The 25,433-nt window shown below is 48.9% G+C and overlaps 1 protein-coding gene and 1 long non-coding RNA gene across 3 annotated transcripts in view; both read left to right on the top strand.

Annotated features, from left to right (window-relative positions):
• LOC143693936 (uncharacterized) overlaps positions 1 to 4,185 on the top strand; it is a 118,304-nt gene extending 114,119 nt beyond the window's left edge. For both annotated transcript variants that reach the window (XR_013182002.1, XR_013182003.1), the window contains exon 4: positions 3,381 to 4,185. This is a non-coding gene — a long non-coding RNA (uncharacterized LOC143693936). The remainder of the gene's footprint in view (positions 1 to 3,380) is intronic.
• Positions 4,186 to 11,234: 7,049 nt separating this feature from the next.
• EOMES (eomesodermin) lies at positions 11,235 to 17,382 on the top strand. The gene is made up of 6 exons (XM_054639390.2): positions 11,235 to 13,332; positions 13,701 to 13,855; positions 14,147 to 14,268; positions 14,713 to 14,871; positions 14,962 to 15,023; positions 15,569 to 17,382. Exons 1-6 carry the CDS (start codon positions 12,569 to 12,571, stop codon positions 16,302 to 16,304), a joined length of 1,998 nt encoding a protein of 665 aa, XP_054495365.1. The 5' UTR covers positions 11,235 to 12,568; the 3' UTR covers positions 16,305 to 17,382.
• The last annotated feature ends 8,051 nt before the right edge of the window (positions 17,383 to 25,433 follow it).

The following is a 25,433-nucleotide window of genomic DNA, read 5'->3' as shown; positions in this document are numbered from 1 at the left end:
AGGATGCCTGCAAAACCAGTGGAGGAAGTTCCTACCCTACAGTTTTGGTTTTGTTCCTGGAATGCTGTTTGTTGTCTTCATTGTGCTGATGCAGCTGTTGGTAAGATTGCACTGATCACCAAATGAAAAAAATCAAGGTTAAAATCACACTCTTTTGGGAGGTGGTAATTATTAAGTAGAACTGCCCTCAAAGTTTGATTTACAGCCCAGCCTTCCAAATGTTCATACAGATTGAGTGAAAGAGACCTGAGCCATAAGAGTAGGCAGGCAGCCACCAGGGAACTGGAGACTTCATGGTCTGCTCCTGTCAATAAAGCCAATACCTGGTAGAACTGCAACCAGAGTCTTCTCACTGCTTCTTGCAATAGTTATTCTCTCCCTGGCACACTGCACTTGGACTGTGGGCCTTTCATATGATGAGGATCAGGTTATTGTACATACTTCATACTCTTCATCTGAGCTATGTGTACCACTTTGACCCCTTCCCCCCATGGGACAGGATTTTGTTGCCTTGCAGATTGCATTCTCTCTAACAACAGATTTCTTGCATGCAAATCAAGAAGTTGAGAGGAAGATAAGGTGATGAATATGCTAAGCATGGAAAAGAACTATCATTTGCAGTTATGTTTGCACACATTTAAAACAGAAAACAATCAAATATAAATATCACAGAATCAACCCCAGCAACTCTGCATCACAACAGGGGAACAAAGATACACTGTTGTAGAATTTAAAGTTCTACTGAAAATAAGTGATTGTGGCTTAAAATCTTTATTGAGAACAAATGGTTATGTTCTGTAAATTGTTTATGAGAAGAAGGAGTTATTTGTTCTATTTCAAGTATTTCTGCCTTGCTGCAGATTAGATTCCTTCTTTAGGATGCTGAAGAAGGCATTGTGTTATCTGGTCAGGTGAGAGGACAAATGGAGGTGGAAATTTTAAAATAAAACTGCAGGAATGGTTAGAAAAATGTTGTTTAGTGATTCTGACAAGTCAGTAAATAGCAGCATATTCAAAGTCACAGGGGTTTAACCCTTTTGTCAGCACAGGGTTTCCACTTTTCTCAGTGCCCAGCTCTGAACAACAAATATGGGAATCTGTCTCCTTCCTTATTCATCACTGTGCCTCTGGATTACAGTTCAGCTGGAATATTTCCCCAGATCTGATGGAACTGGTGGTGGTTTATCTCAGTATGTCCCCCTATAAAAAATGGATAACCATAACTGGAGGGTCGACTGCTGCCCTGCCCTCACTCTGTCTGTTTCCTGCTTCACCGAAACATGTGAGCAAGAGGGAGTGGGGCTCATCTGCAAAGCAACCCCGGTGTGATGCTCTGAGCATCCCACTTGGGCCACCCTCCTGGGATAGGCTAAGGGAGAGTCAGGCTGGTAACTGGGGAGAGAGGCAGCAGCCTGCTGAGCCCAGGCAGCTCAGTGCAGGAGTGCAGGCAGCCAGGGACCTGGGCTGAGGAAAGCTGCTGGGCCATGAGGAGATAGGTTAAGGCTGAGGGCTGCTTCTGTTCATCTTGGAGCTTGAACTCTTCCACAGAGCCATTGTGGAAACAATTACTTCTACCTTGCTTTACTTGCAGTAGCCATGGATGTCACCACTTTCTTTCCCACCTTTTCCTCAAAATGCCTTCTTCTCAGCCTTCCAGAATTTCTGAAGGAAAAGAAAAAGAAGGCTGTTAAAATGCAGCTTCCATTTTGATCTTTCTTTGGGATAGAAGTGGTTCTCTTCTACAATACCATGTGCCTCACCAGGAAACCCAATTCTTCACTCGTCGCATAATTCATACGTGTTTTGTATATTTTTTAGAAATATTTTCTCATTCATTGAAATTAATTCCTGCAATCATTAAATCAGCAAAATGAAATTAAATAAAATGAAACCTACAAAATGTAGCAGCCTGGCCCTCTCTTCCCATGGTCTCTCAAAGAGAGGTGTGCAAAACAGAGATTATTGCTTTCTCTTTTCTGTTTAATATTTTCCTCAACGAATGCCTAATCATTTACTTCCATGAAGCTGACTCTCTTCTAACCAATTTAATTCAGTTTTTTTCCTAGCACATCAAAACTGATAGCAAAACTTGACTTCTGCAGGAGTTTTTGTCTCAATAGGAACTTAAAGGATTTTGGCTACCCTGTGTTGAAATCTATCTATCTACCCTGAGCCTGTAGATATTTGTGTGTGTGTGTATTTGTGTCTGCATATACATTGTACACACAGATATATGTATGTGTGTATGTGTGTACAAAAATATCTTGTGAAAATGCGTAATTTCTTGGGTCTTATCGTAGCCTTTGTGCAACTGGGTGCTGGGATCTGGATATTCAGTGTGCTTAGCAGCACTTTTTAATGAAGAGGTGTTTTCTCCCTTGGAGCTGTCATTCTCTGCCACATCACAGACTCTTTCAGACAGAAAAATAATTGGCCACTTTCTCCGGAATCGGGGAGCCCCAGGGACCGGCGGAGTGCTCAGCGAACCGGGACAGCAGCTCGCAGTGGTGCCCACTGGTGTCCCCCAGCGGGTGCTGGTGCTGCTCCCCACGCGGGTCCTGCCCTCCCTACAGGCACCACCCACCCCAGAGCTCCTCAGTTGAGGTCTCGTCGATGGCGAAACGTGACAGGCAAGACCCAAAACCTCAGGAGGAGAAAGGTGAAACAAAATGGACAATTACTTCCAGAGCTGTTCTGCTATCAGAGAGAAATGCAGGCTTGCAGTTGCTCTGTTGGGGTTTTTTTGTGTTTTTTTTTTTTTTCTGAAACTTGTGTAATGGCTACCCTATGGGATGGTTTTCCACCTTTGCAGCAGGATTTTTTATTATTTTTTTCAAATGTGGATTTTTAAACAGCATTTATTCTACTCAGGGTCTGCCAAGATCCACCTTTCATCAAATAGTCCCCAGAGACAGGCAATGCACTAAAAATCCACCCCTTTAGAACCTCCCATCTACTACACTCCATGTAGAGAAGTGATGAAATAAATGGTGAAGGCTGCATACTAAGAGCACTTGCCTGGCAGGAGCAAGCCAGTATCCCAACCCAGCCAATGGCTCAAATGCAAACACAACACAGCTTAACCTGCTCGCCAAAGTTCCTCTGGGTCCGGCTCTGCCACTTCCTAATCATTGCTCGCTGTCCTGACCGCTCCTGTTACCACAGCACAGACCCTGTGGGTCCCACTCCTTTTTCCGAGGGTGGGTGCTGGAGGAGGAGAGGCCCGTGCTCTGCTCAGCTGGTGGCCTCCATCTGCCCCGCGGGTAAACAGCCCCTGCTCCTGTAGCTTCCTGGGCCGAAGGAAAAGCGTGTCCTTAGCTTTGTTGTGATACCTCCCGGGCCGACTGCTTATCTCTGACTCATTCTCACGTGTCATTTAGGAGAAGAGGCTGGGAAGAGATCCGGAGGAGCAGAGGCAGGCATTCCTCTCAGGAACCAAGGACATCCATCCTGCAGGCAGCAGGTACACAGCCTTAGGAAGACATCTGCAGGATGGAAGGATACGGCCCCTGTTTCCCATCACCATCCCGAGGCTCTGCATTTTACCTGCCCGGTTGTTCCCCAGCTGTCAAACCCTACACCTTAGGCTATATATAAGAGAAACTGGAAGGTGGGATTTTAGCTTGAGTAGAGCTGAATAACGTGTAAAATAGGCAGAAATGGTGCCATGATAACATTAGGTTTACCAAGGCCTCACCACCATGTGGACATCAAGGTCTGGCTGCTCAGACCAAGTTCCTTGCTATTTTCTAATGGGTCGTACCTTAAGAGCACTGTGTTTTAATTTAAATCCTTTTCCTATTCGTTACATCATTTTCTGCCCTTCAATCCATAGCCATAAGCAACAGGAGAGCCAGTAACTGCCTGAGATGTGAATAGTGGAAAAAGGAAAAAATAGTAAAAATAAAATAAACAAACCCCAGAAAAACAGACAATGAAAAAGCAATATGAAAAGAATATGCATTTGTGATATGGTTTAACGGTCTTCTGTGACGTTTGCTCATTTGTCTGTACTCATCTGTAAGATTCAAATTCTTCTAGCTAAAATTTTCCTTCACTAATGTGTTAGGAATCAACGCAGTCATCAGTGATAGAAAACACAGTGCTTGTACTTCACACTGAACTTATTTGGAGAAAAGTGATGCAAGGATCACTCGCTTCACATTATCCTTGTGTCACCGAAAAGCAAATTGTGGTGGTTTCATTGCAAGGGGTGTGGGGGGGGTTTGGGTGGGCTCGGGGGTGAAGATGTAGGTCACATCTTTTTTGTTTCTTCATAATGGAAGATAAATCCTTCTGCTGTGTATATTCTAAATCTCAGCTGCTAAACAAACAAAACCGAGGAGGGCGGGCAATTCTGCAGGACTGGTACCAATGGCAGGAACCCTCCTGCCTGGAGTCAGGAGATATCCCACCGGGGTGTCCACAGCCGTTTCCTTCTTAACTAATGTTTTTTTTCTGATGGAAGTTGTTTTGATGGCTTTTTTTTTTTTTTTTTTTTTTTTCCCTGGGCCATTTAAACAGAGCGGGGGGGGCCAACCCTGCCCCCCGCCCGGCGACCCCCCGGGCTCGGCGCTCCCGCGGGCGCAGGCTCCGCAGGTGTGGACACCTTTGAAACCGCCGCTCCTGCCAACGGGATTCCCAGCCGAAATTCACGTGGCAAAGAAAGTGCCCATTTGCTTCAATTATTTTCTAACGACTCCGCTCGCTTGTGCCTTTGGTCTTGTCGGTACCCAGATGGGTAATTTTGGAGCTATTTGCGTGCATGCCCTTGTTTTGAAGGCGCTGGGGTTTGTGAGCGCAGGTACTTACAAACGCTTAGTGATAATTAACAACTGAAAGGGGAGCCCTAAGCACCCCGACCCGGGATCACTGCGGCACCCGGATTTCAAAGCGCCCGGCGTTAATCCGGCCGGATCGTCTGCCGGATCTCGCGCTAAGCGATGGGGATGAGATGGAGATGGGGATGGGGATGCCATGTCCGCCTGCCCCGCCAGAGCTCACTCGCGGGGCCGCACAGGTTCTGCCGGGATTCCCCGCGGCAGCTGCGGGGGGCGAGGTGTGCCCGGTGGTTCCGCAGGTCGGAAGATTTGGCAGCGATATTTGGAAGCCGGTTAAAAGAGCGGGGACAGACGCGAAGGCCAGCGTGTCCCCTCGTCCCCCTCCTCCACCACCCCCCCAGCCTGAAACTGCCTGCGGGGCAGCGTGTGAGGAGCTGGCCTTGGGCAGAGCTCCCGGCCAGGATCGCTCCCCGCCACCCACGGCCCGTCCCATCCCATCCCGTCCCGTCCCGTCCCGGCGGCTGCTGCGGGCCCTCGCACCGGGGAACGCCCGGGGACAGCGGTGCGGGGCTGGAGCTGCCCCGCTGCCCCGCCACGGACCCCCGCCCGCTTGCAGGGGCACCTTCGGAGTACGGTTCCCCGGCGGTCCCTCCTCCGCTGGGCTCCCCTCCCGCCCGGTTACCCCGAGAAAAGGTGCGGAGCGGCTGGAAGGGAAGATGCCGGCTCCATCCCGCCCCCGGTAGCAGTGGGATGCTGATGAGAACCGGGGCGGGCAGCTAGAAAGCCCGAGACCTCCCTGGGAGGGGAACCCTACAGCTATCTTCTCACCTTCCCAGAGAGTACATATGTCGTCCCCGTTCTGCTTTCTGCTTATTTTTATAGCGGACTCGCCCGTCACGGCAGTTATTTAATATGTGGTTCCCTGCTAGGCCTTGCTATTTGATTGCTGTCACAAATAATACCAGGTGAAATTCCTCATTGTTTCTGCAATTACACTGTAGCCCACTGCTATTCGCTTTTTCAGCCCCTAGAGTTAATTGTTTTCCCACTGTACGCCTCATACCAAATGCACAGAGAGCAAACAAAACCCCAAACCTTCCAAAACTCATATTTCTCAGCTATTATGTTACCAGCAGGAAATATTTCATAGCTCTGACATCATAAGCCCTGAGCAGCATGAAGTTTATCAGGGCCTTCACATGATGAAATTGTACTTTTTAAAGCGAGAAAATAAAAAAGCAAAACATCTTTCTACTGGATTTGAGCTGCTAATTTTAATTACTGTGATTGCTGAATCCAGGCTTTTTAATAGTCATTTCTCATACAAAGCAGGAGAAGCAAGCCAAAATTAGCTCTTTAAAACTGTCTGCAACAGATCTGTAAATACAAATAGGATCAAACTGCCCAGATCTGGGGCAGTCACACCCATGACGTGGATCTTGTTATGGTCTCACGTCTCTATTGTGTGACTGTTGGGATGGTTATGGGCACATATCTATATGTGATTAGGCAATGTTGCTTTAAAACTAGGGAAAAGGTGCTAGGCATCCCTCACTAAATTTATTGAAGGATGAAAAAGCAAGCATTTACAAAGAGCTGTTTGGAGATCCCTATGCATAAATAATCATAGAATCGTTTTGGTTGGAAAAGACCTCTCTCTGAAATAATGTAGTCCAGCTGCCATCCCAGTACTGCCAAGTCCATCACTAAACTGTGTTCCCAGCTGCCACACCTATAAGTTGTTTAAGCCCCTCCAGGGGTGACGACTCAACCACTTCCCTAGGCAGCCTGTTCCAATGCTTGACAACCCTTCCAGAGAAGAAATTATTCCTAACATCCAAACTAAACATCCTCTGGCACAACTTGAGACCATTTCCTCTCATCCTACTGCTTGTTACCTGGGAGAGGAACCTGACCCCCACCTTGATACAATCTCTTACAGGCAGTTGTAGAGAGCAGAATGGTCCCCTTTGAGCCTCCTTTTCTCCAGGTTAATGACCCCAGCTACCTCATCTGCTCTGCATAAATTTTGTTCCAGATCCTTCACCAGCTTTATTGCCCTTCTCTGGACTGACTCCAACCCCTCAATGTCTTTTTTGCAGTGAGGGGCCCAAAACTGAACTCATGATTTGAGGTGTGCCCACACCAGTGCTGAGCACAGGGAGACAATCACTGCCCTGGTCCTGCTGGCCACACCACTGCTGATACAGGCCAGGATGCCATGGGCCACCTGGACACGTTCTGGTTCATGTCCAGCCAGCTGCTGACCAGCACCTCCAGGTCCTTTTCCACTGGGCTGCTTTCCTTCTCTCCAGCTGCTTGTCCCCAAACCTGCAGTGTTCAGTGGGGTTCTCATGACCCAGCTGCAGGACCTGACACTTCACCTTGTTGAACCTCATACATTTTGCCTTGGACCACTGATCCAGCCTGTCCAGATCCCTCTACAGAGCCTTTCTGCCCTCCAGCAGCTCAACACTCCTGCCCAACTTGGTGTCATCCATGAACTGCCTGAGTGTGCACTCATCCCCTCATCCAGATCATCAGTACAGGTATTAAACAGGACTGGGCCCAACACTGATCCCTGAGGAACATCACTTGTGACCAGCTGCCAGCTGGATGTAACTCAGACCACCACCACTCTCTGGGCCTGGCCATCCAGATGTTTTTTCACCCAGCAGAGTGAGAACCTGCCCAAGCCATGAACCATATCAAAAGTATTAAATGCTGGTCATGGCTATGGTTGTGGTTTTGATCCTAATTTCAGTCTTTTTCTTTCACTAAGTTTCTACAATTCCATTTGGAGCAAGGAAAGTCATCTGGAAGCTAATGACAATTTAATACTTTTCCCATCTCCCTTACTATAGATTTCCCAAATATTTGTTAAAGCAACAAAGGCATTCACCTTACAAAAGCTTACACTTTCTTGAGCAAACTTTCTTTTTCCTTCTTTAGCCAATAGAGTACCATAGGCCCAAGGACAGAAAGTTGTTGTGTGGTCTTACCTAGCAAAATTAGCCATTGTAAAAAATTCACTTCAAGCATTGAATATGTTTACCCTTGTCTGCCCATATTTTACCAATTAGGATCGGACTTTGAATATTTTTTACTAACCATTGCATTTCCATTTAATTTAAAATTACAGCTAAAGATTTTTTTAGGTGCTATTTTATTTGAAGGGGGAGAAAGGAAGTGACCAATGAAGTTGCTTTGAATACCAGTTTATTTTCAAATCCTGAGCTGCTTCTTCCAGGTCCTGTTTCATTGACTTCTGTCTGTTTTTTCTGTTTTGTATACCTGGGGTGGAAAGGGCTATTCTGTGGAGAGGGCTAATCTTCACTCTCTGGTTTTTATAAATTAGCCCTGCCTTTATTATGGGGCTTATGTCCACATACGGCCATTTTTTAAAAATATGTATGTCTGTATGCTGCCTTTTTAAAGAAAGTGGCAGCTAAATTGAATCATTACCAATGGGTAAAATTGCTGTTAATGTGACACCTTTCCTGGTCAATATTAAAGATAATAGTTCTTTGGCTTTGTAGGACTATTGATTCCCACTATTTAAAGTCCATATATATATATCTGTTTCAACAAGACTTGACTCTACTTTTTAACCCTTTTGGGTTCAATTTTCTCAGCCTCAGAGTAGATTTTAAGCTACACTTGTTTCTTCAGGACTGTGTGTCTGCACACTGAAAATCCCACTTGGCATAAATAAAATGGCTTGATGGTTTTTTGCAGCTATAGCAGGACTTGTTTTCATGAGAAGATAAAGAGCATTTTCAGTTAATTCAGTCTCCTAACGTTCCCATGAAAGAGACGGACATTGACTGCATGTGACAGAAGGAAGTCCCTGGGCACTGAAAGGGTGTAGCTGGCTTCCTCATAAAAACAGCCCCTGAAGTTCAGCGACAAGCTGAAATGCCAAGCCTTGCACAGCCATAGTAATATCTCCTTGATTTTATTCTGAGTGCTGTAAGGACTCAGTAGCTGTGAAAAGAAAGGTATCAAGAATTTTAAAAGGAAGCACTAATATTTGACTGGCCATATCTGAAAAATCCCAGCTTTAGTGATTTTAAAAATGCCATTGAAACAGGGTGAAAGAGTGGAAGTGAAAAGTGTCTTCCTTCATTTGCCCAGTGTGATACTCTGTGTGTAAGTTGAAGGGGGGGAAAAAAGCCAACAGAATGAATTACTGGGAAAATAGAAAGAAAATCTGCAAAATCTCTGCACAAGCTGGACATAAATGTGAAAGTATTAAAGCCGTTTGGGAACCAGATGCTTACAATTTGAAGAGGATATCCAGAAACTTACAGCTACTTTTAAACAAAATCAAACAAAGAAAAAATTACCTCACTTAAACTATACAGATGTAGCATTCAGAAAATACCTGTGAACCCTGCCATGGTGGCAGCAGAACATCAGGAAAAGAATATAGCAATGGAATAGTGTGACTGGTCATTCTAATAAGCAACATTTTTGAAGTGTCCATATAGATCCAATGGAGTGTGCGTATGTATCCAGATCCATATTTATAAGGATAAAGGTCATATATGGTTATAAATGGTGATATATGGATTTCCATATATACACACACACATATGTAAGTAACAGCCTGATAGATCCCATTGTTTCCAGTTTCTCCTCTTAGGCCCTCCTGAGCAGGGTGCTCAGGTTATACAGTTTCAGTCACAAGAGTCCAAGCAATTTGTTGAAGCAGAGGATGTTTTCCAATACTCTGATGAAAAAGGAAAGGTCTCAATCTCAGCCCAAAACCAAAGCATTAAATATTTCAGTCCAGTATGACACTGCTGTAACTTGGGCTGCAGAAAAAAAGCTCTTCTTTTAGAGAAAAACAGCTTTTTTAGAACCAGAGATGCTCCTTACTTGAATAAACCCCGTGAAGATATTTGAATAAAGCCCAACGAAACAAGATAATCTGTAACCCTTCAAAGACCTACGTCTTCTTTCAAAAACTTTTTTTTTTTTGGTTGGGTTTTCTTTCGTGTGTGTGGTTTAGAGGTTATTTTGGTAGATTTACAAACCTAACATGCTCCTTTCTGCTTCGCCAGACTGTGATGTTTCTGCAGTGTTATTTTTAAGGTAACAGCTAAGGGCTGCGAGACCCATTCAGAACTCTCCAGTCCCACAGGACTGAAACATCCCGCAAGTTCTTGCGGCGGAGTTCCTGGGCAGAGCCCGTAGGGCTCGGGAGCAGGGAGTAAGGACGGAGACGGCTTGTAGGGGGCTGGGGGGCATTCGCCCGGTTGCCCCCTTGATTCCCAGGGACGGCAGATTGGCAGCGATAGGAATGACAAATACTGGGTACCAAGAATTTGGTAACGTGACTGTTCACTTTAATTTGCGGGACTCGGGAGGGGGTGAATTACAGCTTTTCCTTCAGCGTGCAGAGTGAATGAAGAAGCCCCCGCGTTACCGGGGCTCCCTCCCGCTGCGCCGCTGAAGGTCTCCGGGCAGTCCGGTTCGACGGGACTCCCGGGGCGGCAGCCCCGACCCCAGCCTCCCCCGCCACCGCCGGCAGAGCCTCGGCTCGGCGGGAGATGCGGAATGCGAGGCAGGGATGGAAGCCAGGCTGCTGTTCTCCCGAGCTGAGCTGAAAATAACCCCAGGTTTGAGAAGGATTCATCAATCCTTCGTTCGTTAGGGAGAGCACCCGGGCGTATTTCGAACCAAAACGGAAGAATCTCCCTTTCCCAGGACAGCCACAGGTTTTATGCCCTCCTCTGGGTGCAATCCGCAAGAAACCTAAGCAACATCGAAAGCTTTACTACCTTGCCCAGATGAACGCAAGACCACCTGAGTTTTGGGGGAAAAAACCCCGCAACAGCCTTGAACTACGCGGCACCTGAAGGAATGTTCGAAATAATGTGACCCTTTCAGTGTGTAAGACCGTACAATGAACTCCCTTAAAACCTACATAGCGGTTTTACAAAATCTCCTTCCGTCCCTGCCCTAGCCGGGGAGAGGCAGAGCCCGAGGGAGCGGGCTGCCGGGGCCAGCCCCGCCGGGAGGAGCCGCACCGGGCTCTCCGGCCGCGGCAAGGGGCGCAGCGGCTCGGCCTCGGCAGCGCCCGGCAGGACGCTCCTCGCCTTGTTTTGCTTTCAAAGCAGGGCAGCTCGGCCGAGCTCTGCTCCGCTTCGCATCCCGCGGCTCCAGCGCCTGGTCCGCTTCGTGCCGGAACGTCAGACTTTTCCGACGCATTTTTGCTGTCTTATTCGGTCGAACGAGATCCACGCAAAAATTAAGGCAAACATTATCGCGGAGAGAACGTGTGGTTAGGGCTGGGGCTGGTATTTCATTGCCGGCTGCGAGCAGCCTAGCCCAGGCTCCCACCTGTGTGGCCGCAGCCCGAGGTGGGCACAGCAGGGGCAGCTTCCCCCGTCTCACCGGGGGTGAGGGATGAGTCCTGCCCGTCCCCGGCGGTCACCACGGGAGTGCCCCGCCGCCCGCACCTGCCGGCGCCCGGCTTGCGCAGGATGCGCAGGCAGCGCCCCGGCCCCGGCTCTCGGCGGCCCCGGTCAGCTCTTGGCCATTTATCTCAGTTGCCCGATGCGGCGCGGCCCGGCGGGAGCCGGGGGGCTACCGGGCCGAGGCGGCGGGGAGGGCGGCAGAGCTGGGCTGCTCCGGCCCGGCCGGATCCTTCTGTCAGGCAACGAAATCCTGGCCGCTCAGCGGGTCTGGTTCAAAATTCAGCCGTGAGGTGGAGGGAGGTGTTCGCAGCGCTCCCTGCGAGATGGCCGGTGGTGAGCAGAGGGCGAGGGGCTGCGGATTTGTAGCTGCAAATCCTTCACGGCGGCTCTGCCCGCTCCACAAAATCACACGGGCATCTACCCCTTCCCAAGCGCTGTTCCCTACCTTTTTGAGGCTAAAGGCTCGGGGATTTGCACCGAGAGAAAGCGCCAAACAGATCTGGCACCCGCCTCAATTAAAAATCTGCCTTCCCGGTGGGAGATGCTGAAAGGGAACGCGGCTTGTGAGAAACCGACTGCAGAGTTCCTGAAAACTGGAATTGCGAACCGAACCTGCCACTTCCCACGGATAAGGTGAAACGTGTTAACCCCATGATAAGGATGCTGCTCGGGGAGCGGAGCGGGAGGAAGGAGGCTCTTGGACGCAGCAGAGACACAAGCCGAATTGTCTGAACGGCGAGGCGACCGGCGGGGAGTTTGCGGGAGGCCGGCGTCCCCCGCCCCGTCTCAGCGGCCCGGTTGATCGCCCCCCTCCCCACCTGACGGGTGCCGGTTTTCCCACCCAAACCTTTCCATTTCGTCCCCATCTCTCGTTCAGCGCGGCGGATTCTTCCTTACGCGCCCGAGCGGTAGGACGGTGACACCTCAGTAAAAGGTCTTTTTTTTTTTCTTTTTTGGAAGAGGGGGAGCCGGGCCCTCCACCGCGGCCACCGTGGGGTGATGCGGAGCTCCCCTCAGTCCGAGCGACGTGGGCTCACGGAGCGGGCCAGAGCCCCTCGGGTAGCCGGCCGCGGGAAGGGCGAGGGGGGGGCATGGAAGGGGACGGGGCGCGCACCAAAGTCACAGGTGACTTGTTCCAATTAGTAGCTGTCTAATTAAATTAGTGTCACGCGGCCCAGCCAATGGGCCGGCGGGGGTGGAGGGCGACGTGAGGCAGCCCAGCGCAAGCCCCTCCCCGGCAGCCCGAGAAACGCGGTATAAATTGCCTCGGCCGAGCCGTGCCGGAGTGTAGCACTTCGCGGCCGCAGGTCGGGGTCGGCACAGGATAGAGTGGGAGCTCGAACGCACCGCCCATCGAGGATGCAGCTGGGTGAGCCGCTGCTGACGGCGGCGGGGTCACTGCCGGGCGCCCCCTTCTACCCGCTGGAGGGCGGCGGACGCACCGGAGCTGCTGGAGCTGCCGGAGCTGGAGCTGGGACAGGCGCTGCTGGAGGCTCCCGCGGGCCGCCCGGTTCGGGATCGCCCCCTCGCCTCGACCTAGATAAGATGCCCAAGAAGTTTGGAGCGGCCCCCGCCATCCTGAGCGAGACGGAGGCCGTCGAGCCGCCCTTCGCCGCTCCCAAGCCGGACGGTCGCAAGGCCACCCCATGCGGGGACGAGGAGCTGCCCCCGGCCGCCGCCGCCCGGTACTCCATGGACAGCCTGAGCCCCGAGCGCTACTACCTGCAGTCCCCTGGGCCGCCCGCCGCCGACCTGGGGGGGCCCTGCGCCCTATTCCCGTACCCGCCGGCGGCGCAGCACGGCGCCGTCTACCAGCCGCCCGGCGGGCCCCGCTACCCCTACGGCTCCGTGCTGTCCCCGGGCGGCTTCGCGGGCGCCGTGTGCCCGCCCGGCGGCCGGACGCAGTTCGGAGGCGGCGGTGGGTACCAGTACGGGCAGGCGACGGGCGGCGGACCTCTCTACGGCCCTTACCCGCCGGCGTCGGGCTCCTGCGGCGGGCTCGGGGCGCTGGGGGTGCCAGCCGCCGGCCCGGGGATGCGAGCGCAGGTCTTCCTCTGCAACCGGCCCCTCTGGCTCAAGTTCCACCGGCATCAGACGGAGATGATCATCACCAAGCAGGGCCGGTAAGTGGATGCGGGGGATGGTGGAAACGGAGGGAAGTGGTGTGGTGGTCGGGAATGGGGGGGGGGAGGTGGCATCCCCGGGCCCGCTCCGTGTCGGGCGGCTCTTGCCCGCTCCCCCGGGTGGGAGGTGCATGTTCTGTCCGTCGGTGGTGCCGCGGGATGTTTTCCCCGAGAAACTATTCCCCAGTTTCCCCACACACGGCGGTCCGGAGATAAGGCGGGGGTCGGCTGGGGCTCGCCGCTTGCTTCCTTAGTCTCTGGTGCCGGGACGGACGGGGCACTCCACGGCCGCCTACAGCATCCGCCGGAGCCCGCGCCCCCTCCCCCGCCCGCCTCACCATGCCTTGTGGTTTTCCTCCTTTCCCCAGGAGAATGTTTCCCTTCCTGAGCTTCAACATCACCGGTCTCAACCCCACGGCCCACTACAACGTCTTCGTGGAGGTGGTGTTGGCGGACCCCAACCACTGGCGTTTCCAGGGGGGCAAGTGGGTGACCTGCGGCAAAGCCGACAATAACATGCAAGGTAGGTGCAGGTTCCGGGGGTCTCCTCGCCCCCTTTCCCCGCGGGTCGGTTTCTCGGAAAGGGTTCCCAGTTTGCCGCACCTCCCCCGCCCCCCCGAGGGTCTTGCCCACACCCGCATCCTGCTGAGGGTCGAGCTACTCTCTTAAGATCGTCTTGGGCTCTTTCTGCGCTGCGAAGCGCTCTTGATGTGCGGGGGCTGCGTGGGGGTGGCCTTCGGGGGGCCGAGGGGCTGCGCGGGCGGGGAACAAAGCCCCGCGCCCGGGCGGCGTTTCACTGCCTTGTCTTCCCCAGGCAACAAGGTTTACGTTCACCCCGAGTCGCCAAACACCGGGGCTCACTGGATGAGGCAGGAGATTTCTTTCGGAAAGCTGAAGCTAACGAACAATAAAGGTGCTAACAACAACAACGCGCAGGTAAGGAGGGAGAGGGAGCCCTGGGGGGCTCTTGGTGGCTCAGCGGGGGAGGCCTGGGCTTTTGGGGCTTTTACAACATTTCATCGAGCCGCTACATCCCTGTGCTTGTCACTCGTTTCCCTCTTGAACTGGGTCATAGAGCTTGTTTTATTTGTTTTGCCGTATGAATAGTTGAAAATGTTGGAATATGATGTGCGAATTACTTTTGTTTTAGCTACTATATAGATCCCCTGGAGTTGGTCAAGAAGTGGGGAGGGTAGCTGATAGCTCTTCGTAAAGCAGGGCTGCAAGCTGTGACTCAGCTCCTGATAACAGTTAAAACTGCTCCATTTCTAAACCAAGAGATTACAATTTACAGGAAAAAAATGTCATGCTGTAAAATAGGTCTTTTAATGTTAGATGCAATTTGTCTAAAGATGTTGTCTCTTTCTTCGTTTCTTTTAGATGATAGTACTTCAGTCCCTACATAAGTACCAGCCCCGACTTCACATTGTGGAAGTGACCGAAGATGGTGTTGAAGATCTGAATGATTCCTCAAAGACTCAAACGTTTATTTTTCCTGAAACGCAGTTCATAGCAGTTACAGCATATCAAAACACTGATGTAAGTATCGATGTATAAAATTGCAATTAAGAACAAAATTGACTTGTGGGTTCAGCATCTCGTGTTAATATATTCTGCTTTCACTTTTAGATTACACAGCTCAAAATTGACCATAATCCTTTTGCAAAAGGCTTCAGAGACAACTATGACTCGTAAGTATACCTCTATTTTCTTTTGCAGATGTGTCAGTCTAGGAGGCATGATTCTGGCCTGAAATGTCTGTGGAAGGGTTTTTCTTTAGACTTTAATTCAGTTATTCAGCGCCAGTGCTTTTACTGGCGATTTTGCTTATGTTAAAATGTCTGAAGAGTGTATTGTCTAGATGACCTGTCTTTCTGCTGGCTTCTGAATTTTGGTAGGAAATTTGTGTTGGCAGAACCCAGCTGGCCTGCAGATTTTACTGGCAGCAGTATATTGGGTGGCTCCACAGAACAGTTTCTTCAATTGTCAGCAGAATTCTTACCTAATGATTTTCTACTTTAACTTGTGCTATTGCATGTAGCAGTAGTAGAAAATTTATATTGGCCTAGGAAAACTGCCTGCTAAATCAGATTAAAACAAATCACCATCCAATTAAATGTAGTTATGATTCTAATTAAGAAATGCCTAGTTTCTTGGTGTTTGTGTTTTTGTGTTTGGTTACTGTGATAGTGGAATTGTAAAGAAAAACACTCAGTATTCCTCTTTTATGTTGTAGCATGTACACAGCTTCCGAAAATGACAGATTAACTCCATCTCCCACGGATTCTCCTAGATCCCACCAGATCGTCCCTGGTGCCCGATACAGCGTGCAGCCATTCTTCCAAGAACAGTTTGTCAACAACCTGCCCCCAGCCAGGTTTTACAACGGTGAGAGAACTGTCCCTCAGAGCAATGGCCTGCTGTCCCCGCAGCAGAACGAGGAGGTGGCCAGCTCTCCTCAGCGCTGGTTCGTGACGCCCGTGCAGCAGCCCAGCGCCAACAAACTGGACATGAACTCCTACGAGACAGAGTATTCTCACAGCACCTTGCTCCCTTATGGCATCAAATCCCTCCCGCTCCAGACATCCCATGCTCTGGGATACTACCCCGACCCGGCGTTCCCACCCATGGCAGGCTGGGGGAGCAGGGGCTCTTACCAGCGGAAAATGACTACAGGACTAACTTGGCCCTCCAGAACGAGTCCTCCGGGATTCACTGAAGACCAGCTTTCCAAGGACAAGGTGAAAGAAGAAATTGGCTCGTCCTGGATAGAGACTCCACCCTCTATAAAGTCTCTAGATTCAAATGATTCTGGGGTCTACACAGGCGCTTGTAAGAGAAGGCGGCTTTCCCCTAGCACTTCCAGCAATGAAAATTCCCCGACAATGAAATGTGAGGACATTAATGCTGAGGACTATAACAAAGACACTTCAAAAGGCATGGGCTACTATGCCTTCTATGCTAGTTCTTAGAGCATCTTTTTTATTCCAATTGGCTGTTTTGGTTTTTTGGTGGTTTTTTTTTCAGGGTGGCCTTGGGTTTTTTTTGCATTACAATTGCCAAAAAGACTCTTGCCTTCCACCTTGAGTTGTTGTGTGCAATTCTAAAGAAGGTGCCAAAGCTTTTTGACTGTTACAGGTAACAAAGTAGGGAAAGAGCAAACCATGGGAGATTTCTTCCCCTTGTTTTAGAAGGAACCATATGCAGAAGCTGTAAGGGGTACTCGTAGTGTCTAAATATGTGGCATATTTATTGGAGACACTAAAGTATACGGTTTGGGTTGGCTCAGAGGCCTGATTAAATCTATGCACTCCTGAGCAAGGAAAGAGGGGGTAGGATCCCAAATTTCATTTCCTTCCCTGCTTAATAAAAGGGAACTGGGTTGCAGGGAAATGCACAAATGCTATGTTCTGCTTTAGACTGAGCTGGTTTTTTCAACCCATCCACAACACAGTTGGCTGAGTTGGATATTGCTCAGCTACAGCTTTTTCTTTTGGCAGAAAATGCCAAAATAAGGCCTGCTTGCCAGGCAGGATTTTGACTTGAAGGTCTTGTTGCCAACGGGATTACAATGACAAATCTGACTTTTCTTAGCTTAGAACTTGCATTAAAAAACCCTGCCTCCATCCCAAAAGCCTAACCTTTATTAAGGTGGCCAAAAACCAAGTGTACATTTGGTGTTTTGTCTAGGTACACTGTAGAATATTGTCGAATAATGTATAAATAGTTGACCTATAGCTGTTCAGTTGGAAGGACATCCGGTGGTGTATTGAAGTTCAAAAGGCATTTTTTGATTAATCAAACTTAGCATATGACACATGGCAAAAGGAGATTTCTATTTATGTGTATGTCAAGTGACTTTTTCAGCTGCCCTGTATGAAACTGGAAGTGATGTAACTTTACCCATTCTGCCTATACTTTCAGCCATTTTAAACTGCCCCAGAGCAACTGGCCCACGAACTTTTTCCCCTCCCAATAAAGTTGTTTCTGTTTTTTCTATGTAGATAGTAATAATTTTTAATAAATGTGGTGGTGCCAGGCATAACACGATATGGCTCTGCCTCATCTTTGCCACTGCTGGGTGTCCTGAAAGGGGAGGAGGGAGCACGATCCTAGGGGATGGGCCTTTATATTTAACCATCCCTTGCGGTACTGACACTTTATCTGTTGTACTTGCTGTGTGGGGTTTTTTTTTCCTTTAATTTTTTTTTTAAGTCTCTTTGCTCTTGCTCTGCATTTTCCTGTGCATCTTCTGCAGAAGCTGGGAGCCTCCAGCTCGCTCCAAAATCCGAGGGCCTCCTGTCCCCTTTCACCCCTCGTCCCTCGCCTCTGCAACAGGCGAGGTGCGAGCTCGGCCCGGACAGCGAATTGAGAACCCAGCCCTCCTCCGCAGCAAACCCCGGGCTTGCCGCCTCCCGCCGCCCCCTTCTCACCCCCTCTGCTTCCCGGAACAAGGCAAGAAATTCCCCTGCCCGCTTATCTGAGGGGAAAGCTTCTGGCAGAGCGATTGAATCCCAGCTCCCGCGGCAGCGGGACCTTTCCTGAGGATATGCAGGCAGTAATGGGATTAAGCTGTTAACGATTGCCGGCTGCAAACCAAATAAACGCAGGGCTCAGGCTGGGGCTGTCCCTGGTGGAGGTAACGCTGTCGGGGGGTACCGGCAGGGGCTCCCTCTCCTCCGGAGCAGGACGCGGCGGGTGTCCGGGCAGATTTCGATCAGCGCCTCGCCTCTCCGGGCGACGCTCCGGCTCTGCGCGGTGCCAAGCTGTCCTGTCAGGCTTCCTCTGCCCCATCTGGAACGGGATGGGGACTTGAGGCAATTTTTGAGAGACTAAAGACCGAGCATATTATTCCTTCTTTTTAATCTTTTTATTTTTTCTCCAGTGGGGCCATCCCCTCCCGGAAAAGCCCCCGGGAAGGGCTGTCCCTGTCCCCGGCGGGGGTGCGGCAGCATGCGGCCGTCCCCACCCGCCCTGCAAACACCGATTACACAGCACGATTCCGCCGCGCTCTGTTAATAAAAGCTGTATATTTTTGCACCGCACGGTGAAAAAATAACTTAATACTTGTGAAAAGTCCTCACACTGTTTAATAGAAACGTAAGTGCCTGGCTGGCCCCAATTAACACCTTGTGATTATAATGCATTCCTAAAATGGGGTGTCAGACGCCAAATTGTGAATAAAGGTATCTAATTAATCTTCATAGGATGACACCGATAAACAACGCCAGGTTTAAATAAAGATCAAGGAACTGAATGCTTTTTATTTGTTTACATTAACAAAAGATAAAGTTAACTACCCTTGCACTTTGCTTCGTAATGTGATTTACTGCCACAAACAACGGGCTGTGGGCGGAGAGCTCCGCCTCGCCTCGCCGGGCTTTTTCTGGCGGCTTTAGCGGGAGGGGGACACCCTGAGGGCGAGCGCCCCTTCCTCCGCAGCCCCACGGCCCCGGGTGAGGCGGGCGTGTGCCGGGAAATGCGGCACCACCTCGGCCTGGCAGCGAGCGCTGCGAGGGAACGGCCCCGGCCCCGCCACTTCCGACGCTCTCGCATGAAAAAAAAACTGCGTGCGAGTTTGAGACACGAGCTGGACGGGCACGGCGCGTCTAGAGCGAAATAAAGAAATAAATAATAGTTGTTTACACCACTGCGGTGCTGTGCGGCGAGAGGTGGAGGGCGAGCCCTGCCCGATGGAGAGGAAAAGCTTCATTCTGGGTCAGGGAGAATGCGAACCTCGGCGGCTGCCGGCGGGGCAAAGGCTGTGCCCGACTCGGGGCTCGGCTCTTCCCCCCTCGCCGGCGCCGTGAAGGGGCTGCACACCCTGGGGCCATTCCCCGCGTGTTAGCAATTCTCTGGGATATTCCCTCCCTGAGCCGAGGGAGCGGATCGGTGCTCTGGGTGCGCAGCCCTGATTTTTAAATAGCATAAGCGCCCAGCGGGGCAATAGAGGCAGCGGAGACGGGTTCGTCCCATGGATTGAGGCCATTCCTCGCCGAAGACTCTGGTTTTTGGTGTTGTTTTCGTTAAAGCAAGACCTGGCACGTCGAGAACAACCTTGTGGTAATTTTTTTCCAACGAAAATTCATCCCTCGCTGCTCGCCCCAAACCCTATCGCCGCGGCTTCACACCCGGGGCGGAAAACGAAACGACCCCGAAGCTCTTTCTTCCGACGGCACCGCCCCGACCCTCCCTGGAGAAAGGGCTCCTTCCTCCTCAGGGCGGCCACCTCCGCGCTCCGGGGAGGAAGGCACAGATATATTTCGGTATGTTTTCTCTTCGAGCAATGGGATGGGGTTTTACTTTCGGTCTGAATTTCCGCTCCCACCTTCCTCAACGCCGCCGCCTCGTTAACACCTGCTCGCTTGTTCCCAGCTCCTCCTCTCTGAGGGCAGCGCGGCGTTAATGGAGGGGGGCTTTCCCCGGAAAGGTGATTTTTTTACAGCCCCCGCCCAGGGTCGGCTCTGAGGCGGCGGCCGCCGAAGTGGGAACAGGCCCCCGATGGCTCCTGCGGTACCGTTACCTTCCAGAAATTCCCCTTTCCGAGGGGAATATCGGCCAGCCGTGCCGGGGTGTCGGGTCCCGGCTCTGGGTCGAAAGTGGAGGCGGGGAGGAATGAGGTGAGGAGGAAGACGGGGCCCGCCGGCACTTTCCTCATGCCCGTCCACCCCATGATATTGTGACATTATTACTATTATTATTATTATTATTATTATTATTATTATTATTATTATTATTATTATTATTATTATTATTATTATTATCCTACATTATACATTCAAGCCCAATTCCTCAGCCCCCTGAGCTCTGTAGCCCACTCATCCTTTTCCCCGGATCTTCATAGCCGTGATCATAATGATATGGGTATGGCTAATATAAATATTAATCTAATCCTTATTGGAAGGATTTTAGTGCTTTCTGCGTATCACAGATATGTAATCCAGGGGAGAATGACATTAGCCTGAAAGTGTGGAGTGCAAAATATGATTTGAATAAAAAGATAGGGTGGTATCTAATATTTCCTTTAGGGAGTACTATACTCTGAGCTGTCAGAACCGATTGTGTAACTGGAGGAGACTGAGGGATGTGATCCTAATCATATTGATGAAACATTCATCTGAAAGACCGAGCGCAACCAGAAGGGACTCACTAGGAATACAATTAAATCCTAATCTGGGGAGGAGGAATCCTCTGCAGGCTTTCCTCTAACCTGCCGCCCTCTTCCCCATTTTCGTTTCAGAGTCAGATAAAATGCAGGAGAGGAAGGGGAAATACAGGAGAGATGATGGAATGCTCTGTGGACTGCATAAACACTGGGAGTGCTGGGTGGAAAGGGGGTAAATGTGCAGTTCAGATCCTGGTGAGTAAAAATAAAGGCCTAACTTTAGTCACAGGGGAAATTACCTGCCTGCAGAGGGCTTCCACCTGTGAGTGATGTTAATCAGGTGCAGGAAGTCTCTGTTTCTGAAGGGAGAGTGCTTCTCCTGCCCAGGCTTTGGCTTGTTAGCTCAGTTCCAGACTGCAGAGCAAAATTGATTTTTCTGTCTGCTGTGTGCGGTTCAGTTTCCATCTGCAGCAGGGAGCTGTTTTCTTGCTGATGTTTATTAGCAAAGGGGTTAATTTCCAACCTGTTTTGACCAGTGCCCCTCAAAAGATGGTCTGAGAAGATGGATGGGACAGGGCTCCTGTGACAGCAGTAAACCCTGGCTGACTGTTCTTCATCCATCTTGCTTTTGGGGAAAGCATTGAGCACGTGGGTATTCCTAGCATGTGCCACTCTTTGGTACTACACTACTTTGGCTCGGATCACTAAAATGAATTAAAGTAATGAATATCTAAATTCATATAATGATGATGATTGCAGCTTGAAAGGGAGCCTGTATTCTTCATCTGCTCACTGTCAGACTTCTTTGAGTGTCTGAGACCCAAATCTGATCAGGTGTTTTTAGAGCTTTTCCAAAGTCACTTGTCTTTTATCATCAAGCTCAGGCAAAAAGCAAAGTGATTTCCTTCTTCCTGGAGTGTTCTACAAAGAAAGAAAGACCCCCCCCCAGAAAAAATATCAGTTCTCTTTCTCATCAGTGGGGTGTGATGTCTGTAAATAAGGAAAGGATGTGTGGAGTGGGACATCCATTAACAAATCTGTATTAGGAGCTCCATGTGTGTCCATGTTCTCTTCCGCTGCAGCATGAGCTCTGCAGTTTTACTGGTTTATAGAAGGACTCTTGTGGATGAAGTAGGCACTGCTAAAGTGTGTACCCCATGAAGTAGTATCATTTTAGTAGGTTTGAAAATGAAACTTTGTGTTAAGGTTCCTCTGCACTGTGGTTTTCTATGGCAGTGCACAGTAGGAGAGCAAAGGGCTCTGCTCTGTAGTGATCCCTGGGTTTCTTGGAGCAGGGTTAGGTTTCTGTGGTGTGGGTAGGGCACTGATCACTAAACTTCGTGGAGTAGTTATAATTCCATTTGTCCACAAAGCAATGTAGTTTTTGTAAATTGCTTGGCATAGTTGCAAACTTCCTTTAAGGAAGAAAACAACCTTTATTAGGAAACAAAATAGCTTGGTAATATATTAGAGTTGTGCTTGTTTTTAGCGATAAGCTCTCAATAACAGAAATTCTATTGCTTTCCTCTCCTCACTTCTCATTCCAAGTAGAAACACTATAAGATGATATTCCTGCTCTGATGAAGGTATGATTTGAGCAAGCAGACCTGTTAAATTGACACTGGAGAGGGCATGTCAGTGCAAAGATGTCTTTTCAGGAGCTATTCACAATAGCATGTGAATTTTATCCTATCTCTTGCTCCAGATAGGACAGACAAAGCCTCACCTGTGTAGCCTGGTGTCCTCTGATACCTTGATTAGCTCATTTTCCATTAACTTTGTGTTGTATATTGCAAGATTATGGTTAACCCAACTCTTCTGTTACTTCTTTCAGTGAAGGCAGGATTCAGCTCTGCTGCCTTTGCCTTTCAGCTCCTTTGCAGCATTATTTGAAAGGAACTATCAGGTAAATTTCTTCTTTTGAAGGGAAATATCTTTGATCCAGAAAAGTTTCTAAAGTTTATGCCAGTACTGATCCTGAGCAGCAGATAAATCTGCATTGTACATCTCTCTTTCAAATAGGCAACATATTTCTCTACTTCATCTGCTTAAATTTTATGTGCATCACAAAACTTTGGAAATGTCTGCTGTCAACATAGGGTAGAGAACAGCAGCGTTTTTTTTCAGTCACATCAATTCTCTACTTCAGTTCACTGTGCAGCAGCAGAAATGCCCATGCTGACACTGAGCAGAGAGAATAAATGAAGCAAAATGTAAGAGTGAAAAACTTGAGTTTTTTACCCCCTGCCAGTGGTGCTGGTGACTGCTTTCAGCAGTTTAAGCAGCAGTATTTGTGATTGTTTTTCTTTTCCTCTTCCATACCACCCCTCAGCACTCAATCACAGCACATGGCAGTGAATGTCTGGATGGTGACCTGGCCAGTTTAGGTGCTGAACTTCAAAAGCATCTAAGCAGGCTGGTATAAACACTCTTGTCTGGAAAATGGTGAGAGGACTTTTGGATGGGTGGAGATGCCACAGTGGTACAACCACAGTATTTAGGTATCTGTGGGCATATGGTGAAATGTAGGTTTGGAGTACATCTCATACCCCAAAACAGTTGTCCATGGGCATGCACTTGTTCTACCATTTACTTTGTGGTTCCTTGACTGGGGTTAGGTCTTTCTAGCACTTCCCTTTCTTCAGCCATGGGAAGAGAAAGCCATTCCCAAAGGTATCAGCAAACATGAGCTCCCTGTTTTTGCTGTACCACAAAAAGCTTAATCATTGCAAAGTTAATGGAACATGTGCAACAGCCAGAATGTGGTTGTGCTCCCAAAAACTGTGATTAACATGTGGGTTAAGTTCTTGTTTCTGACATTCTCACCGACTGAGAAACCTTAGAGGAGGTGCCATCCATTCCACTCGAAATGGGCTGAAATCTTAGGAGTTGAGTAAATTTTAGGGCAGTGTCTCCTGGAGCTGCAGGAAGGATGATCTATGGCAGGCTGCTTTTCATTTCACATTTGGCTTGGAACAAGGGGTGTGTTTGGCTCTAGAATACTACACAATAAATGAACAAGCAAAAAATAGTATTTCATCACAGAGATAAAAAAATAGATCCCACAGCTATTGATAGGATAGTTCTGAACTCTGGGGCGATGACTGACTTTGCTAGACTGGATTGTGGGTGTTTTTGGTAAGTGGTTAAAGTGTCTCCCTCTGCTCTGAATTATATTTAGTCTCTGTAGAGAAGCATGAAGGATACAAAATGAGACACAATGCCCTTTTAATGTTTTCTCAACCTAGCCTGGGACTGGAGTATTAAAAAAAATATATAAAAAAATCCAGGACTGGAAATTTAAAAACCCCAAACCCACAGATCCGTTTTCTTGTTGGTGGGGTGTTCTCCAAACCAGGAGTTACAGGGAGAGCAAAAGCAGCAGGAAGCACACAAATTGTGTTCCTCCACCCTATTCACATCCATCACGCTTGATCTGCGTCGTTCTCCACGCTGATATTTGATATTGTTCTGCTGAGAGGTGCTAATGGCTGCCCATCGTGTTTGAAGATCACCGACATATAGAGTGAAAAACACTCTATAGAAAAGTTTGAAGATTGATCATAACCACACCTAGAAAAAATCCTGGTGGACGGCAAGTAGATTAAGTCTCTTTTGTCTTTCAAACCCGTTCTCTGTTATAACAGCTACAGAGGTTAATAGGCCAAAGCTCTCAAGTATGGCATTAAAACTAAAAGCTCTCTTATGGTATGTCTTTACTGAAGAGGAAGAGTGAATCTGTGGGAGGGGGATTGAGCTCATTCATGGTTCCACTTAATGTGAGAAAGAGATACGAACCTATCTCTCTGTAGTCTTCCCTTTTTAGGCTTGGCTTGCAGGTCCGTTTCTTACCTTGCACCAGCTGTGGGGTTCATCCACATTCTCTGAGAGTCGGTTCATTTTACAGATTTGGCAGAAAACACATCCAGGAGAAAAGGACAGTTGCATTCTGTTGGGTTCTAGAGTTGGGTCGGCTCAACTGAGGCCCAGCAAGAGCAGAGGCAGTGCAAGGAGAGGGCAGGATCTGGTTTTGGTGTAGTCTCATGTTGATTCACTTTGTGATGCTGTGAATTGCAAAATTGCAGCTGTATCATGCAGAAAGATAAAATTCTCTCCTTCAGATCAAACGGTGTTTTCTCAGGCTTTTGGGATAAATGTTCCATGCCTTTCTGTTCCTTTTGAGTGTCCAGAAAGGCCAAAGTCCCCGGGAAAGTCACTCACTGTGCCATGGCTGTAGGAAATGTGGAGGTCAGATAGGAAGAGGTGTCAGGGAACACAATAATGCACATATAGCTTGAGTGTGTGACTTTTCTTGTGCACGCTGATGATCCTGCAATATCACCCAAATTTAACTGCAATTAATTACATCCTTTTTGGGATAGGTTTCCTGGGACTAATTTGTGAACAGGGAGATATGCACTGAGTTTACAACTTCTGCATCAGGCTCTGGAAGTGGAATATGTTTCCTTTATCCTTGTGAGGAAGCTACAATTGGAGAAAGCTAAAATCCAGTGTATGCGTATCAGCAGGCTGTGCTAATTTGAAAAAGTAAAAGTTCATTATTATGGACTGGCTGATTAAGATGTGGTCCATGTGTGCTGCATAGGCAATGTCATGTTTGCTGTCATCTCACAGGACACTTGGAAATTCCAGCCACCAGCACCTGAGGAGAGAAAGAGAGGAGTGCACAATTAATTGTGTGGTGGGCATTGTCAGGCACAGCTAGTTTGAGTGGCTTACACAAATCTTTGTCTCATTTAAAAAAGCTGATGCATGCATTCAGAAACATGGAATTGTAATTCTTCAGTCTTAAAAAACCGAAAAGCAATAAAGATCCTTGGTTCTTGATTTGGTCTTGCTGTTTCTTCAGGAATGACACACAGACTTCATTCTTGTGTTTGAACTCAGGAGTAAAGTGCTCTCTGTTCATTCCTTTGGCCTTCCACCATTCCTGTTTGACTTTCTGCATTCAGGAATGGGCTTCTTATGCTTTTGA

Source organism: Agelaius phoeniceus, chromosome 1 (genome assembly GCF_051311805.1).
Source record: "Agelaius phoeniceus isolate bAgePho1 chromosome 1, bAgePho1.hap1, whole genome shotgun sequence".
Classification (NCBI taxonomy): Eukaryota; Metazoa; Chordata; class Aves; order Passeriformes; family Icteridae; genus Agelaius; species Agelaius phoeniceus.
The sequence above is the reverse complement of the archived record's forward strand: the minus strand, read 5'-3'. Positions and strand labels throughout refer to the sequence as shown.

Excerpts from the sequence above, each read along its gene's own strand:
- EOMES (XM_054639390.2), top strand. The coding sequence starts at position 12,569 with ATGCAGCTGGGTGAGCCGCTGCTGACGGCGGCGGGGTCACTGCCGGGC. Across the intron at positions 14,269-14,712 it reads CTAACAACAACAACGCGCAG|ATGATAGTACTTCAGTCCCT; the intron begins GTAAGGAGGGAG and ends CGTTTCTTTTAG. Across the intron at positions 14,872-14,961 it reads CAGCATATCAAAACACTGAT|ATTACACAGCTCAAAATTGA; the intron begins GTAAGTATCGAT and ends TTTCACTTTTAG.